General features: G+C 43.8%; 1 protein-coding gene across 3 annotated transcripts in view; it reads left to right on the plus strand.

Moving 5' to 3' along the window:
• The window catches only part of ccser1 (coiled-coil serine-rich protein 1), an 80662-nt gene that overhangs the window by 30043 nt on the left and 32904 nt on the right, over positions 1-17715 (plus strand). For all 3 annotated transcript variants that reach the window (XR_003751236.1, XM_028996101.1, XM_028996102.1), the window contains exons 6-9: positions 509-647; positions 4834-4911; positions 8270-8353; positions 10273-10350. Coding sequence is in view for 2 of the 3 variants with exons in the window: in XM_028996101.1 (XP_028851934.1) it covers positions 509-647; positions 4834-4911; positions 8270-8353; positions 10273-10350 (379 nt within the window). In the remaining variant the exon portion in view is untranslated. The remainder of the gene's footprint in view (positions 1-508; positions 648-4833; positions 4912-8269; positions 8354-10272; positions 10351-17715) is intronic.

Below are 17715 nucleotides of genomic sequence, written 5' to 3' on the forward strand. Positions count from 1 at the left end.
AAAACGTTGCAAACACACCGCCAACCGAATACTGGTACTGAAGCCCATGTAGATACCACGGACGCCTGGTTCAGATGTCCACGTGAACTTGGCCTTAACTCTCACCTCACTGATGTATTTGAAAACCTAATGTGGCGTAATGTAGAAAAATGAATGGAATGCATTGATAATTGAATTGTGAGAGCAGTGAAGGTTCACACCTCTATTAGACATAGACATTTTAGAAATTTTACTCTCTGACATGGATCGCCTGGAAAGTACATGACAGTCTATGGTCTGTGGTGTCTACTTATACCTTTTAAAAAGGTGACATGGTTATGTCATAAAGGTCATGACGGAGTGTCCTGGAAAATTTTTACACTCAGTCTTTTTCAAGAAATTACATTTTTTCATTTTGAGTTTTTATTTGACACACATGTCGGAAATTTCCTAGTCTGTTTAAAGAACTGCACCCTCAAGCATCGCATTTAGCCCTTATTGTTACTCTGTGTGTGTTTTTTTCTGACAGGGAGCCGAGGCCAGCGGAGCTGTTTCTGCCTCGTGATGATGATCCTCCAGGGCTGGACGCTCTGCCCTTCAGGCTGATGCAGCAGGACTGCACAGCCATGAAGACACTGCTGCTGCGTCTCAGGAGGACCCTGCAAGAGGTATGTCGGTCTGACATCTGAACACAACCTCAGAACAGACGAAACCTCAAATATGAATTCCGCTAAAGACCTCACCAGTCAAATATGAAAATTCCGCAATGAAATAACCACAATCCTGCCTCAGACACGTCAAACCTCATTTCACACCAAACCCTTCCTGATGTCCAGCCTGCGTTCAGAGGCGACAAGCCTCACTACAGGTGTGACCTCACCTGTACTGGTGTACAACGGTGTTACAGTTACGGCGTTACTAAAAAAAAACATGCAGCATTTTACTGTAATTCAGGTGTTTTCATCTTTGGTTAGGGGCGAGAGGGGTCAATTATGAAGACAGGCTAAAGCAGAGTTAAACTTTATGATGAGCCATCTAGAATCTGAGGTGGGCGGGTCTTTACACAACCACAGACACGCACAGGAGTGATACGACAATGCCGTTTTTACAGTGGAGATACAGACATGACTTTTCCCTTGTTGGAATTAAAGGTAAGAATGTTCATGTTAAATGCACATTATGCTGTGGAACGAAGTCTTTATCCATTTTTATAATGAGAAAATCTAATCAGATGAAGCTCCTCTCGTTGTCTCAAGCTTCATCCCACCTAGTGGCCAAGAACGTAGAAGTTGAACCCAGGTGCAGCTTACATGAGCCCCATTATGAAGGCGGAGGCAGAGCCACAACCTCCACATTTTGATATATTTGAACATTTTAAGCTCTCTTTCTGGTATCTAGCTACTTTTATAATGCTGTCACTCATTTACTTACTTTTTGAAAGAATCTCAAAAAAGGTTCTTCCAATAGCAACTGGACTTGTTTTGGTTAGTTTATAGTTTATATAACTATAGTTTTTATAGTTTAGTTAGTTAATAGTTTATATAACTTTAACTAATTAATGAAATAAACGTGCATCAGATCCACACCGTTTTGCAGGCACCAAGCGGAACGCACCAGCTGCCACCGCTGTGGTGTGTTGCCCTGTTCTTCACTCTTATAGTGGTAGTTTGTTTACTCTGCCCAAGCCTCTTAGTGAGCGTGCTGGGTGGATACTTCAATCAAAATTCACAGACTGTCCATTAGTTTTTTTTTAGGAGGTAGGGGTACGTCTCTCAGTGGTGCGCTTGTGCTTGAGAAATCCTGATTTGTGAAATACCATTCCAGGGGAAGATAATGTATGAGATGAAGGAGGCATCCTAATCTTTTCTGTGGTTGTAACTGCTGAAGAGCATTTTAGCATTCAAACCACACATGATGCTGGGTTTTTAGTTTTTAAAATTTCTTTCCTTTAAAAACACACAGAGCTGTCAGTGTGAAAAAGGTACACTCTCTGAATAAGAAAGAAAGAAATGCCCACACCCATTCCCAGGTGTGCTATAATATGCTTTTCATTTCAGGCCCCAAGCTTCATTTTAGCATGTCTACAATACCTCTGCAGTGGTTGGAATAAAAATGGACCTCTCCCCGAACAGATACACCATATCTGTCATTACTTAAAGCAATTTAGGATTACTTTCATGCCTGAACTCGAGCTAAGCTTTTTCGTTGGTGATCATGGCTCTTCTGGGATTGAATCTTAGATGTTTGCCGTTAGATTGAAGCTCAGCCGGATCCATTGCAATTCTGTGGCAGCTCCAGAAGTTTGAAGATGTTCAACTAATTTAACACACTTGAAGAAAAGCGTTGGTTTGGAATAAGATGGTTGCAGGATTCTGTATATTCTCATTCTTTTAGAAGTACAATTTTAAGCTAATATTAATTCACAGAAATGGGTTCCGTAATCTTGTGTGTGCTTTAAATTTAAAGAATATAAATGAAAGGTATTTTTACATATAAGAAAGATGATGGTGGTCTGAGCTGTGAAATCTGATGGTTTTTGTACTTTTGTGGATGAAAACACACACACACACACACACACACACACACACACACACACCCATTTGAATTGGTTGATGCGTACAGTGCCTAAGGTGCACTCATCTTTGATCTATAACTTCAATTGGGGAAAAAAGTCTGCTGTAAAGCTACGTTTTGTGCTTTTTGCTTTTTACATCAAAGCACCACAGAATTTGTTGTCTGACAAGGGCATGCCATCTGTGTCTACAAACTAATGTAGCACTTTCACCTGATATCACACAGGAACATGGCTGTCAAAGAGATCTCGGTGTTTTGTTTCCATTTTTTCCCTTCCCCTTTAAAATATTAACATTGCTCTGAAAGAGAACCCTAAAATAACAATTACGGGCCTCAAAGAAGGTCCAGAGAAGAATACACAAGAGAGGAGCATGAATATTAAAGAGGAAATTGTTTGCCCTCCTCGCTGACTCTGTACTCTCATTAACTTGCAAATTCGCCATGTTCCATCACCGTATGTAAACTGCTCGCTAACAAGAATCACAATGACTTCTTCCGTTACTTAGCATTTTCCACGTCCGACCTTGCGATATTGAGCCTTTGGTTTAGCACTTCTCTTTTCTTCTTATTCACTTCTGTTTCATTGAGGAGAAACTGGGGAAAAAAACTTGCCAGATCAAAGCAATGGTGGTTTTCTATTGAAGATTACTGTGGGAGTTATTTAGAAAGTGGGACTGCCTTGTTCACCTGTTGCACCAGTATTCAGAGATCTTTTAAATGCTGGGTGATGGTAGCACTGTTTATTTGTGAGAGTAAAAGCATAAGAAAGCCGTATAAAAAAGCTTCAAATAGTGGACTCTGGATCATGGGAGGGGAAAAGTGATTCAATGATTTTAAATTTTGAACAAATGATTCAGGGAGCATGAGAAAGTCCAACATGGAGCATGGACATTCTGTCTGAAACAAGAGGAATTTGATGACACTCAACATAGTTCTCCCATAAAGATGGGCTACTGCAGCATTAAAATTAATATTTAAGAATTCTTTTCTTTTTAAACACATATTCCCTTTGCTCATTAAAATCTGTTTTTACTGGAGGTTGCTCTTGAGATGAAAGTCATGAAAGATTCAGATTAACATTCTAAAATCATGCAAAGATAATACGGATAATCAAATACCACATTTTATTTCATGTCATTTTTTTGCAGTTGGATATATGATTTGCGCTAAATAAATTTTAAATAGAAGCATTTTGTTTGCTTCATGTTGTCATGTCTTTCTGATAGTATTTTATGTACATTTATGTACATTATTCCTTTATGTGCATCTTCTTTTGTATAGACAATCATACATGCTTACCTTGTAAAGAAGACCACTTTAATATTCAGCAAGACGTTTCAGGAGCAATCTAGAACATCAGTGTTGTTTTTTTTTTTTTTTGTCGGATATCCAGTTCTTCATAAATATTGAAAGGTCTTTGATTAAATTTCCTGCAGTCATTCTTTCTGATAATGTGACCTTCTGTTTAAAGGTTTATTCATAATTGAGCAGAAGCAACGATTCAAAGGACTCAATTCATTTGGGAATTTCTGTCGTAAAATGTCATTCAAAATCAATATCTTGTCCAGATCTTAACTAAAAATCCTTGTATTATCCCATTGAGCACTGCATGATCTGATTTATGGAATATCTCGGAATCCCCCTAACATGCAATATGTCGGGATTAGCACTGAAAAAAAAAAAAAAGCACCAGTGTAATCTGCTCCCTCCCATATAGACCTGTACATGTTTGTCTGCAGCAGTAAAAATTTTTTTATGACCTTAAGACGCCCATATAGGTTAGCCATTGATCAAAGCTGACACATTCAGGGCCTGCATCAATAATTTAAAATGCCATAAGTGCGCTTTGTGGAAGACTGAAGGTATAGCAACTCTCACTCAGAGGGCACATGTCTTTACACTTTGGTTGCGTTTAGTAAGTGTTTAATAGGGGGCGCTTGCCCACATGAATTCTGTGAGGCATCATTTCCCCTTTTGGCACAACGCCTCACTGGAGGGGATCTGATCTACATAATCCAATTGTCACTTTGATTGAAGGGAGATGTGGGGATGTGACATTTTCTTATTAAAATCAATGGGCTGCTCTCTTGGGGTAAGGGGTGGAAGGGGAGAAGTTCTTGTGGTTATTCAGCCCCTCACAGCTGACAGAAATCAGCCCAGAATACTATGGGAATTTTCCCCCTAAAGTCCTCAGGACTCTATCCTTGTGAATTTGACAAATGTCAGACAGACCTTGTTTTAAATGTTTTCTGTTTTTATCTCTCTTTCTCTCCTTCTCAGAGCACTGACACAAGCCCTGCCAGCAGTCTCCATTCTTTACCCATAAGCCCCTGCAGCGAGAAGTCTCTCCTGTTGAAGGTAATTACACGTTGCGTTGCAGGAGATTGACAACAGGTAATCAGCATTTCAGAGAGCTCTTTCATGCTTCTCCTTCTCCCTCGCTACCTTGATGTAGTTAATGACAAGAAGGTTTGCCTAAAGTTTCTGACCTTTTGCTTGCTGTGATTTTCTTTCTCAAAGGGGTGTGTGTTTTCTGTGATTCTAGAACCATCAGTTAAAGGTTGTTTTTCCTTTAAAAGTTTACAAGAAGAAGTTAAAATACTTTAAATGAATCTTTCATCTATTGATTTATTCTTCAAAGATGAAATTCTTCTTTGTCTCTTTAACTCTAATTATGGTTTGACAACATTATTCTGCCCATTTACCCCTTTGAGATGTCTAGTATTTTTGTTTGTTTCCAGATTTTATAAAAAAAATTTTTACAAAAAAAAAAAAAAAAAAAAAAAAAAAAACATGGAGTGAAAATGAGGTCTGTCTCTGTCCTCCTTACTGACCTACATGGAGCATCGGAACCATGTGACGTTCCGGCCCAGCGTACCCTCGCACGGAGAACAGCTGAGAATAGGAGTCCATGCATCTGACATTGTGTTGGATGACAGGGAGGGGAGGGACCCGTCCTGCCGTTCCAGAAAATCAGTTTTAAAAATAAGCCTGGAACCCACCTGAGACAAAACCGTGTCACTTCTTGTCCTACTTTGAGAAAAAAAAATTATTTTAGCGAACATTTGTTATCCTGCCTTTTTATAATTAGTGCTTGTGGAAAAACCGGTCCTGTGGTGACACAGGATGGTGGCAGGGGAATGAGAAAATTATCTGGTCTCAGCACTCCATGGGAAGCAGGGATTGGATGGGAATAGTGAGCTGCACAATCCCAACGTTCCCGTCGAGCCCTTCTGCCCGCCCCTATTTATATTTTCTTCCTAAACATTTCTTCTCCTCGCTGCTCATGTCATAGTTCAATCTTCCAACTGGTGAGATCAAACCACACCTTTTCTCATACAGAATGTTCTCATTCCTTCTAGATGGTCAGGGTCTCTCTTGATTGAAATACGATCAAATCTGCACCGATTCAGAACGGTGAAAGGTCCTGGTTTTCAAGGTAATACAAACCCACCAGTTAGTATACAGAATTTCAGAAACTCTTGTTTCATCTAAATCAAGAGTAATTTTTAAGGGAGTCCCGTCACCTCACAACTCAGCTTGAGTTCCCTTCAACGCTGGCATCGTTGTTGTTGTAATAGAAAGTCTGGCAGTGGAAGATCACAACAGATTTCTAATTCAAATTTTATTTGAGACATACATAGTCATACACGGTATGATATGCAGTGAAATGCTACAGACCACAGTATTGCAAATGTTACAAGTATACAATGAAGAAGACCAATATGCAACATAACCAAATATTACACTTTTATGTCTTTAACATAAAATATGTGTAACAGGTAGGGTGAAGGTGTGCAAATGAGTGAAAGACAATGTATAAGATTAAAAAAGCCCCCCCCCCCCAAAAAAAAAAAAAAAAGTAAAAAGAGCAGAGATTGTGCAAAGAGAAAAAAAGCGCAAAGATTTTGTGCAAAGTGATTTTGTGAAAGTGCTGGAGTGTATTGGAGTTCTATGTACTGTTGTTGTTGAGAGCTCGGATAGCCTCCATGTTGGACTTCAGGGAGCGGAAGCGCTTCTCGGATTGCAGCAGAGAGAAGAGTCCGTTGTTGGGGTGGTTGAGGTCCTTCACTATCTTCCTGGCCCTGGTCCAGCACCGTTTGCTGTAGATAGATTGAAGGTCAGGGAGCTTGGTACGGATGATGCGTTCGGCTGATCGAAGCACCCTCTGTAGGGCTCGCCTGTCCTGCATGGTGCTGTTCCCGAACCAGGTTGAGATGTTTCGCCTCAGGATGCGCTCTATGGTGCAGGAGTAGAAGTTCCTGAGCACCTTGGAGGGCAGTCTGAAGTCTTTCAGGCGTCTGAAGTGGTAAAGACGCTGCCGGGCCTTTTTTACCATGGTGTTGATGTGACAGGACCATGACAGGTCCAGCGTGATGTAGACACCAAGGTAACGGAAGCTGTCCACTCTCTCCACTGGGCTCCTGTTGATGACAGGGGTCTGGTAGGTCCTCTCCTGCTTGGTACTGAAGTCCAACAGTGCAGCTCAGCCCAGTGTGTCTCACTGCTGTTGTGCTGCAGTTTAACTGCACAGCCATAAAGACACAATGGATCTTGGAACATATTGGGGAAAAAGTTCTTTCTATGATCAAGGTATTGGTAGTGTTGCTAAGCAACAGCATTTGGTTGGACACTCACCATTCAGGATTGTATCGAATGACAATCATAGATGGAATCGTTTTTCTGTGGTATGATAATATTTTACAGACATTTCGGTTTGGTCTGTTGCAGTAAACACGTGTTTTCATCATTTCATTTTCAGTAGCATATTTTCATAATGCCGTCTTTTAATCTCAATCCAGTTGGGTTTTCCTTTTCTTTGCAAGCCGCACCCCATTTCTGGAGCGTTGCTTTCACGTTTGTTGCTGTGACTGCAGACGTCCGTTACGTGGAGATAAAGTGGCTCCTGGCGAGGCATCTGTAATGAAGATATAATTAACTTTTCCCCGTGGGTGGAGAACTAGAGGAAGTTTTTATTTTGTGGCCCTTTTAGGGCGTGACTCTTTGACAGGGCAGGTCCTAGTTCCACTGTAGAAACTCAACAGCCTGTTCTGTTTTGCACATTTACATTTGCAGGAAAAAGTCAGCCATTTTGGTAAAAAAGGACCCAGGTAGCTGTGGTATGTAGCGCAGGGCCATTTTCTGGACATTGGATCCTGGACATTGGACTGGTCTTTACCGGCCCATACACAGTAGTGTTTGGACATTTGATGCCAGCATTGCTTAATCTGTGTCTGTATTCCTCGACCTTTGCCACCAAAGCTCTTACTGTATCCGACCCAGGCGGAGCTGTACACGCTGGCCTCATTATTTGTTGTTCTCTTTCTCTCCTTGTAGCTCTCCTCATCACTCGTTCTGGCTCAGGGCGGACCCACCAAACTCTTGGCCCTCCTTCAGTCCTGTCCTTGAATCCTCCCCCTCCCCTCCCTGTCCCACGCCACCACCCACTGTCCAGGCCTAATAGATGCTGACAGGGGAAGGTCATGGGATACCACACCGGTCTCATGTGAAGTTTCATGGACCCTCCCCTCCTCATCCTCACTACGTTCTTTTACTTATTCTTTCCTCTCCCTGAAATACACCTTTACATCCATTTTATTATCTTCCTTTTGCCTTTGTCTATTGTTTCTGCGACAATGGACTACCTCTCCTGACCGGGTGGTGCTTGCAAAATGTCTAAATGTGGTCCCTCTCTCACCCGGTATTCCCTATGCAGGACCCAGCGAGAGAGGACAGCCAGTCCTTACAACAGCTGCTGAAAGAGAAGGACGACCTGATCCAGAAGCTGCAAGCTGAACTGGTGAGACAGACCGTCTGAAGTAACTCTTCTGTGTTTTTCGGCTCCGTGTTCACTTCATTAGGCTTTTCCAGCGCCTCGTTCTGCTCCGAACATTACTCACGTCCCTCTGAAACCGAGCGCAAACTGTGATGTTACAGGCAACTGATGAAACAGCAGTGCGCTCACAGCAGTGCTCCGACTGCGCTGCGGCTCCTGGTGCAGTTGTAGATGAAAGGAAAACCGTGCTCGTGCACCATCATGTGTCGATTGGGTGGCTGGTCGCATGTCGATGACTGGAGGCAGGTGCTGGGTTAAGGGACCTGGCTAGGGGACACATATGACGTGTGAAAGAAAGCTGGGGCTGGGGAAGAAGAACAGCTGGAGGAGACATCTGAGGACAGTAGAGGGCACTGAAGACTCCAGAAGGAGCAGAGCATAGGCTCAACCAATCACATTGAGCCTTCTCCTCCTATGCGGCACCTGTTTCTCTTTAGAAAAGGCAAAATGTTTCAGCCTGTCTACACTTTGAATTGCAGTTTCACTAATGCATAGATTTAAAAAAAATAAAATAAAAATCAATATCGCAAGAGTTATTAATACATTTCTAATTATGTGACACACAGAAGAAAAGCCTACATATACACTCCCGTTCAATGTATAATGAAATATAATTTATAATGTATAAATAACCCTAATTTTTGATGGGAATTGTTTGGTGAATTAAAAAGTCATCAAATGGGTGAAAACTCCAGTCCAGACTGGTATATCTGCATATTGCTGATAAAGGAACTTTATCATCAACAATTCATCTTGAGTTCCAATGAAATGCGTTGTGTTTGTTAACCCAAGTCTGTAACTTTAAAATCTTAATTGATTAAACCCTTTTCAACTGAAAATAGTTGCAATGAATAAAGAAGCAATTGAACTAGTAGAGCGTCTATTGCATCAGCATATGTGGGTTTAACTGCACTTCCGTTTCACAATGTTTATTAATTATTGTTTTTGTAAGTTTTGTAAATTACCTGTGCTTTACCTGGAGAAAGATGGCACATGGCCTATGTTAGGAAGAGTTTGACGAATGTCAGCGTGAAGTAATTGCCTCAAATTCTGGCTACAAGACCACTGACCACTGGGATGTAGGCTGTTTCCACAGTGCACACTGTTGTCTTCTGTGGGGATGTGCTGCATGGTAAAGCCTCACTGCCTTTGGTCCAATCTTCCAGCTTCAGGGAAAGCAGACTGGTCTGTGGACAAGCACGGTTTGGCTGGGGATCTAACAGATTCTAACAAGGACGGTTCAGCTTTAGAAGACTGTGTTATTAAAGTGTGGGGGGATGAGGCTGAGCCAAAGGCCCAGGGATGATGAAAGCCAGTTTCTGTGGGAGATCTCCACGTTCAGCGGCTGCTCATGACCAGGCTAAAACAGGACATATGCCTTAGTCTGTGACTGAGCTGACATCCAGTTGATGGAATTGACTTTAACAGGAAGTATGGCGTCAACGTCGTCACAGGGGAACGTCTGAAGCCAAGATTAAGTGCTCCATTTTCCAAGGAAATGGCCTCTCTTTTTAGCCAAAATAGCATTCTGGGCTGATGCTAAATCTCTGATCAAAAGCGATTAAAAAAAGATCTGTCGGCGTTCTAACACACAGCCCGTTTGCCAGCTCACTGCTGCTCCCTTATCGTAATTTCAGTGCCATCTGGGAGGTTCTCCAGTGCCACGTCTCTAACAGCATGCTGTTCGTAGATGTAAACCACTAACTCCGGGGGAAAGTTTTTTCTAGTTTGTTTGTTTTTATCACACATTATGATGATGCCGTGTGATACGAGGCATGTTGTGATCGTGGTATTATGCTGATTTGACACAATGCCGTGGGTTGTGCCGGGAAAGTAGTAATCCCCTTTTCTTTGTGTGTGTGTGTGTGTGTGTGTGTGTGAAGGTGATGGCCCAGGCTGCTCTGAAACTGCCTCGCCAAAAAAGTGACAAGACCACGCAGACCGATGCAACGGCACCAGAGGTGAGTAGAACTCTCAAGGGAATCATGGTGCTCCAAACTCCCCTTCTCTCCTCGCCTCCTCCTCGTCTCTGTAATTAACCCTCTGAGTATTCCTGTGTGTTCAAGCAGCAATACATATATTTATCTCAAAAGTCGTGTTCCGAGGAAGTGAATATCAAAACCGCTGCAACAAGCACATCAATCCGGATATTTCTGCGGGGTCGGGGGTGCAGATAAAGATACATTGTAATCTCAGACGCATTGTTTTAATTGAACTGCTGTGATTGGGGTCTGTGTGGTCAGCAGGCCGCCGCCACCGCCGCTTATTAGTATTTCAGTCACAAAATGCCCGGGGACTGTGTATATCGCCACAAGCTCTCATTTTCCATACCCACCAAAAAAAAAAAAGAGTGTCGTGACGAGTGCCTTCTGCACAATTCAATGTCTCTCTGGTCTTCGTGCACATTTGTAACTAATGTTCTGCTGTAATGTAAATTCTAATGGCTTCTTTCCCTCTTAATTGCCTGACCGTCCATTCGGCGGATAATGCAACACAAATGTGTTTTGCCTCCCCGTCTCGCCATTTTGGCCTTGAGTAATGTTAGTAGCGTGGCCAGCGGAGAGGTGCCGGTGCGGAAAGTGGCAGCGTGGGTGGATTTACGGCCACCTCCTTCTTAAACTTCTGCGGCGTGCTGCGGGCCTGCTTACCAACCTCCAGCAGTGATGAGAGCGGGTTTTTCTTCCCTCTCATCCCTCCTGCCCTCCCCGCATGGCTGTGGCGTGGAGATACTGCACAGCTGCTATATAGGTTACCTCATTGAGGACAGGCACATATCGAAAGTGTGTCTACAAATGGGTCAGCTATTTCAAAAAGCTGCGCGCAACTTGAGGAGGTCATCTTGCTTTTTTATTTATTTTTCCCCTCTCTCTTTCTTTCTGGAGCACCCAGCCTCTCTCAGGCTGAGCTAATTAGCTGAAGGGTAAAGCGGCGGCGCAGGCACCACGTCCTCGTGGTTGGGCCATCGAGGCCTATCGGGACCAGCCTGGCCTGCTTCATAGGTTTCGGACGCGTCATCCGCCCATGGGCTACAGAGAAGCGTCCGGAGCAAAGACTTCTGAAAGTCCCTCCGACACCCGAGGAAGCCAGGGCTCCAGAACCCCCCCCCCCCAACACCAGCGCTGAAAGGCCAGGGAGTGGAAATGTCGATGAGATGGTTAATTAGTTCACCGTGCACCGTGATTGGCAAGGACGACATGAAGTGTCATTTCGGCGAGATGCGAGGTGTCGTAAACCTCTTCAATTTCAAGATAATCTTAAAAAAAAAAAAAAAGAGTTGAGGAGAAGCGGGGCGCTGAATATGACGTACACCGAGAGACGGGGCGGAAGAGATGTTCACTTTGAGCATTATTAAAAGACACTTTTATACTCCCCCCCAAAAAAATGAAGACGGAGCGAGGGGGTTTAGCGCGAGCCCTGCCCCATCTGGTCTCCTCTCGCCCCCATGGTTCCCCAAGCCGCCGGAGCTCAAGAATACCAGTCAGATCTAGTTAGTTCAGCCTCGGCCTGCAACACTCTCAAGCAGTCATTTAAATCAGGAGGAAGAAACACTTAGGAGCTCATTTAGTCAGCAGAAAAAAAAATGTATGGATTTCTCCCAGTTTTTCATGAAATTTCTCCTCCTTGCCATAAATCGAATTTTATTTATTTTTTGCCCGACTGCAATGACAGCGTTTATTAAAGCTGCTATTTTGCCATGCATCCAAATGGAACCCCTAAAGCCAGATTGCTAGTTATTGGCAAACAGCAGCTCAGATGGGACCGATATCCTCGCTGGTCTGACGGCTCGCCGCTCTGGTGCTTCAGCCGCACCTGTTCAACGCCTGCGACTAGATGTTCTTCAGGGCTCTTCCATCCTGGATCCAGCCCTCAGTGGGCCTTTTCCCCAAGCCTTTATGTAAGGTCCTTTTTTGATATCGCATCTTGTTATGTGTAATGCTCTCGTGGTACGGGTCTTAGCAGTAGCTTCTGGTGCTACTGATCACCAAAAAAAAGGTCCCAGAGTCCTGCCCTTCAGCGTCTCCATACTCCCGGCTCAGCAGGTGCCGGGCTGCTCCAAGCTTATTAGGAGCGACTGTCACAGCAGTGCTTCCCCATGGAACATCATTCCGTTATGTAGCTCGCCTGATTTGGCTTTCTGGCTGTCACTGCCGAATGAAGGTGTTCCTGCTAATGATTAATAATCCCCCACGGATATCCTCCATCTACCCTGCTCTCTCTCTCTCTCTCTCTCTCTCTCTCGCACGTGGCTCAATTTTCACCTACAAATATGTAGCAGCCTGAAATAGCTTTAGTGGCCCAGACGCAAGCGTACTGTACTGTGACTGGCTCGTCATCTTCCCGAGTCTTTGCCCGCTAACTCCTTCCTGCGGTGGAGGCCATTTGAGGTACATTTAGGTGAATGAGTTATGCCCGGTGTCTGGAATTCAGCGTGCAGCCATAACTCTCCCTGATGCTGTGCCATTGGACAGGAGGTGAGGCTGGAGACGGCGTTTAGCGTGATGTAATGCCACCTGTCTGAGGCTGGGTGGTGGTTTGGCTTGGCTTGCATCTTTGTTCTTCATCGTGCACGCACACACACACACACACACACACACACACACACACCCCAGCTTTGTCTTACTCTCTCAATTTGATTCAGGTTAAATTGAATTCTCTTCAGTTGTGCTTCAAAGGCATGACTGATACCAGTACATTTTCATTGCCGAAGCATGCCATGGAACTTGAAATAGACAGTAAGTAATTATTTCTTAATGAAATCAAATTTAGTCAAACCACAATAGCAAAACTGCAATTAATATTAATAAAAAAAACATTAAATGTCACTTTTGAAATCGCAACTGTGGTGAGAAAAAATTGGGTGGTAACACACTCGCCTATGGACCAGAAGACCCAGGTTCAAATCCCACTTACTACCATTGTGTAAGCAAGACACTTAACCCTGAGTGTCTCTAGGGGGGGACTGTCCCTGTAACTACTGATTGCAAGTCGCTCTGGATAAGGGCGCCTGGTAAATGCTGTAAATGTAAATCCAGTATCCATTTGAGATGGACACACACTTGAACAATGAAAAAGTTAGGAGACACTCAAGGAACCATGTGTGAACCAAGAACCAAGTTTGTACATGCAAGTTGGTGTACATGCAGTGTCCAGGATTCTTTGAGCGTACTCCGGGTAGAATAAAGGGCTTAGATCAAGCCATTTTCCAGGTTTTAAAATTGGGATCTGATGTTTGCATGCACAGACACAAAAACTGGATTCTTCAAAGACTCAATTAGAATGTGAATACTCATGTCCATGTAAAAACCAATGTGCAATATTAAGCTAAACATCAATCCTTAATTTGTCATCAGAACCTTATTTATTTGATCCAGTTTGGGTATCTTTCACTCTTTGTGTTTCATCTGCAGGTCATCTGCATGCTGCATTCTGAGGACAGCCAGTTATGGCGTCTGTGAACCATGAAAGCATGGGTTTTATTGTATTGTGGTATTTTTACAGAGTCCATCAACTTTTATATGCTGGCCTGTCCCCCCATCTGTCCGAGCTGTTCAGCATCGCGTGCGGGGTCTCTCGTGGGCCGTGGGGGCACAGACCTGCCATGGGTGGAACAGGTGCGGTGAGATGGAGTCGTATGGGCTCTATCGGCCAGGCTTAGGGAGATGTATCGGGGCCTTTTACTGCTGTAGAGCCATGTCATTCACGCACAGTTTTACTATGCCGCACCACCCCAAAATCCACACCGTTTCTATTTAACTGCTGCTGTTTTATTCTCACACGTTGTCTCTGTGTGTCTGTCTTTCTTTCTCGGTGGGCACTATTTTCAACCTTGCGCTAAGTGCAGGTTGTTAAGGCGAAGGTGCCCTAAGGATTTACAAAAATAGATAAAACAAGAAAGAACTGCTCTATAGTATTCAGTATCTTGAACAAGGGAAGCCCTACGCTTAGCACCATTTCGATAGTAGCGTTCTATGTCTGTGTTTATATCTGTCTATACAGTACAGGCCAAAAGTTTGGACACACCTTCTCATTCAACGTGTTTTCTTTATTTTCATGACCATTTACGCTGGTAGGCTGGTATTCTCACTGAAGGCATCAGAACTATGAATGAACACATGTGGAGTTATGTACTTAACAAAAAGTCTAGTTTCTTTGCTCTGATTACTGCTTTGAACACTCTTGGCATTCTCTCGATGAGCTTCAAGAGGTCATCACCTGAAATGGTTTTCCAACAGTCTTGAAGGAGTTCCCAGAGGTGTTTAGCACTTGTTGGCCCCTTTGCCTTCACTCTGCGGTCCAGCTCACCCCAAACCATCTCGACTGGGTTCAGGTCCAGTGACTGTGTAGGCCAGGTCTCCACTTTTTGTTAAGTACATAACTCCACATGTGATCATTCATAGTTTTGATGCCTTCAGTGAGAATCTACCAACGTAAATGGTCATGAAGATAAAGAAAACACGTTGAATGAGAAGGTGTGTCCAAACACTTTTACTGTATATTCATCTGTCTAGCTGTCTTTCTGTTTATCTCCTTTCCCTTTCTGAGCCTTCGTTTCTCAGTCCTCCTTTGAGTTACGTCTCGTGTTCTTGTCCAAATGTTGCTGGGCTACAGCTATTGCATGAGGATGCTGCAATTTTATTTCAACAACATTTAATTTTTGACCAGCCCAGTGTTCCTCAACAATGAGATCATGACCCACTCCCTCATAAGTCACAAAAGAAGAGTAGAATCATACAGGACACTCATATGCATACAATAAAAAAAGAGAACATGTTAACTGGCTGCATTCCACTCCAGAATTCAGAGGCAACGTTTTCTTAAAGGTCATAAAAATGTCACTTTGTTTTTAACATTAATACAAGTTCCCCTAGCCTGTCTGTGGTCCTGCAGTGGCTGTACATGGCGATAGGTATAAAGAGAGCTTTGGTCATTTTCTTCACGGTCGGATCTGGAAATGTGGTGTTGTGAGACCCTGAAGAACCAGTGGGTTCATTAATTATTTTTGGGGAAAATGCTGACACGACTTCCTGTCTGCGCTAAACACTGTGGTTGGTGAATGGTGTTGATGACATCATTTCTGCTAATGCCCGCTCAACTTCTACAGGCCGCTCTCCTCCTCGTCCCTCCTCTTGAAACGGCGCGTCCTGGGAAATCTCTTTCTGGACCATATCAGGAATAATATCTTAATATTAAGCTTAATATTTATGAAAGAGACGTCATATATAGTATTAGACTGATATAAATGAAAAAAAAAATCATAATAGAGGACCTTTCATCTTAATATTCTGTCAATGAATATATAACTTTGAATATATTCATTTTTGACTTATTATTTGATTATCTATTAGTTTATTACTTGTATTCTAAATACCAAAATGCAGTTTATGAATGCTTTCCCAGTGAATAATGGGTGGTATTAATTGGTAAGTTTAGTTTGAAACTCAAAGCTATAAACACAATTCATTAAAAAAAAAAACACAACAGATAAAAAAAGCCATCCAAATAATGGCTGTTTTAACGAATTAACGAATGTCGAGATGATTTAATCGTCACTGAAAAAGTAGGATATTAAATCAAACGGATGTATCTTAGTTATTCCTATAACTAATGCTGGAGGGATTTCTTTGAATGAATATGCTGGCTGTTTTTTTTAGACTAACCCTGCTGCAGCAGTCCTGTTGTTTTGCTTCCAGGCTGTGGCTCGTGGGAGTGCCGCTGTTCTGCCACGCCGGCAGCAGAGTGAGTTCCTTGTCAAGCTTCCCTGTTTCTTGTTGCGGCTCGGTCACTGAAGCATGGCATGCGAGCCCGTCCCCACTCTCCTGCCGCACAGCCCACCCGGCGTCCACGCTGGACGCGTCCTCGACCCCTCTCCTTATTCCTGCCTGCCAGCGTCTTCTACCTGGTCCGTGCTTACCGCCGGCGCGTTTATGTTTACCGGTCTACTGTGCACTCAGAGAGCCGACCTTCAGCAGCAGCTCCATTATAAATACGGCATAAAAGCGGCATGCTTTATAAAGACGTCTTTGTTCTTTGTTTTCCCGACTGCTTTGAAGAAATTGAGTGAGTGTGTTTGTCTGAGTGATGGCCTCCCGGTTCAGACGCGGTGAGAGCATCGCATACCCACTTCTGTACTGGTGAAGGACCCTGGTTGCTCAGGTGCTTCCAGACAGTGGACATGTTGTGTTGAAGTGTCCACCACCTAGTGGATAAGGCAGCAGTCCCGCAATCAGAAGGTCGCCAGTTCGAATCCTGATTTGTCAAGGTGCCACTGAGCAAAGCACCGTCCCCACACGCTGCTCCCCGGGTGCCTGTCATGGCTGCCCACTGCTCACCAAGGGTGATGGTTAAAAGCAGAGGACACATTTCGTTGTGTCACCGTGTGCTGTGCCGCAGTGTTTCACAATGACAATCACTTCACTTTCATGTGTGTGTGTGTTTGTACCTGTGCTTGTTGTGCAAGACACTTAACCCTGAGTGTCTCCCGTGGGACTGTCCCTGTAACTACTGATTGTAAGTCGCTCTGGACAAGGCGTCTGGTAAATGCTGTAAATGTAAATGTGTGAGTGAGGATGTGCATGAGTGTGTATTTTCTGTGTAAATGTTCAATGTGGTTGGGCAGTAGTGTATAAAAGAGTGCATACTTAGTTTGCAGGTGTGTGTGTGTGTGTGTGTGTGGTAAGGGGTAGGTGTGAGTTTGCGGAACACTAATGTGTGCAGACAGCATAGAGCAGTGTGGCCTGGATGGGAAGATGAAAGCGAGTGTTAGCTCAGGTGGAGGAGTTTACTGCAGGGAGAGCTGGGAGTTTGGGCCTTTGATCCTCACTGTCTGTTATTTACTGATGTATGGAAAACTGCCTGTCCCTGACATGGGGTCCTACGGAGGACACACACACACACACACACACACACAGATAAATACAGAGCACTACACACACCGTTTTACACAATCACATCTAAACACGCTCACACATGCTGCGTGTTTTACTGCCCTCGCTGTGGCGTATTGACCTAATTGTTAACCCAGCCGGTGACACATGAGATGGGTCACAGTGGTGTGCGGCATGACAGAAATATCCGGTATCAGCGCGGCCCACAGCCATACGTCACGCTGAGCAGCAGGGACCTATCTACGTGTGCGTCCGTCCCTGTTTGCTCCGATAGATCAACATGTCACCATAGTAACGTGTCAAATGAACACGTCCCTCATTAATCTGGGTGTGTGTGAGAGTGTGATGTGCATTTCTGTGTGTTTTTAGTAGGAAGCGCATCTCTGGCTTGTTCCTTGCTGTGAGGTCAAAGTGCACACTCAGAATTGACATACAACAACC

Source organism: Denticeps clupeoides, chromosome 11 (assembly GCF_900700375.1).
Source record: "Denticeps clupeoides chromosome 11, fDenClu1.1, whole genome shotgun sequence".
NCBI lineage: Eukaryota > Metazoa > Chordata > Actinopteri > Clupeiformes > Denticipitidae > Denticeps > Denticeps clupeoides.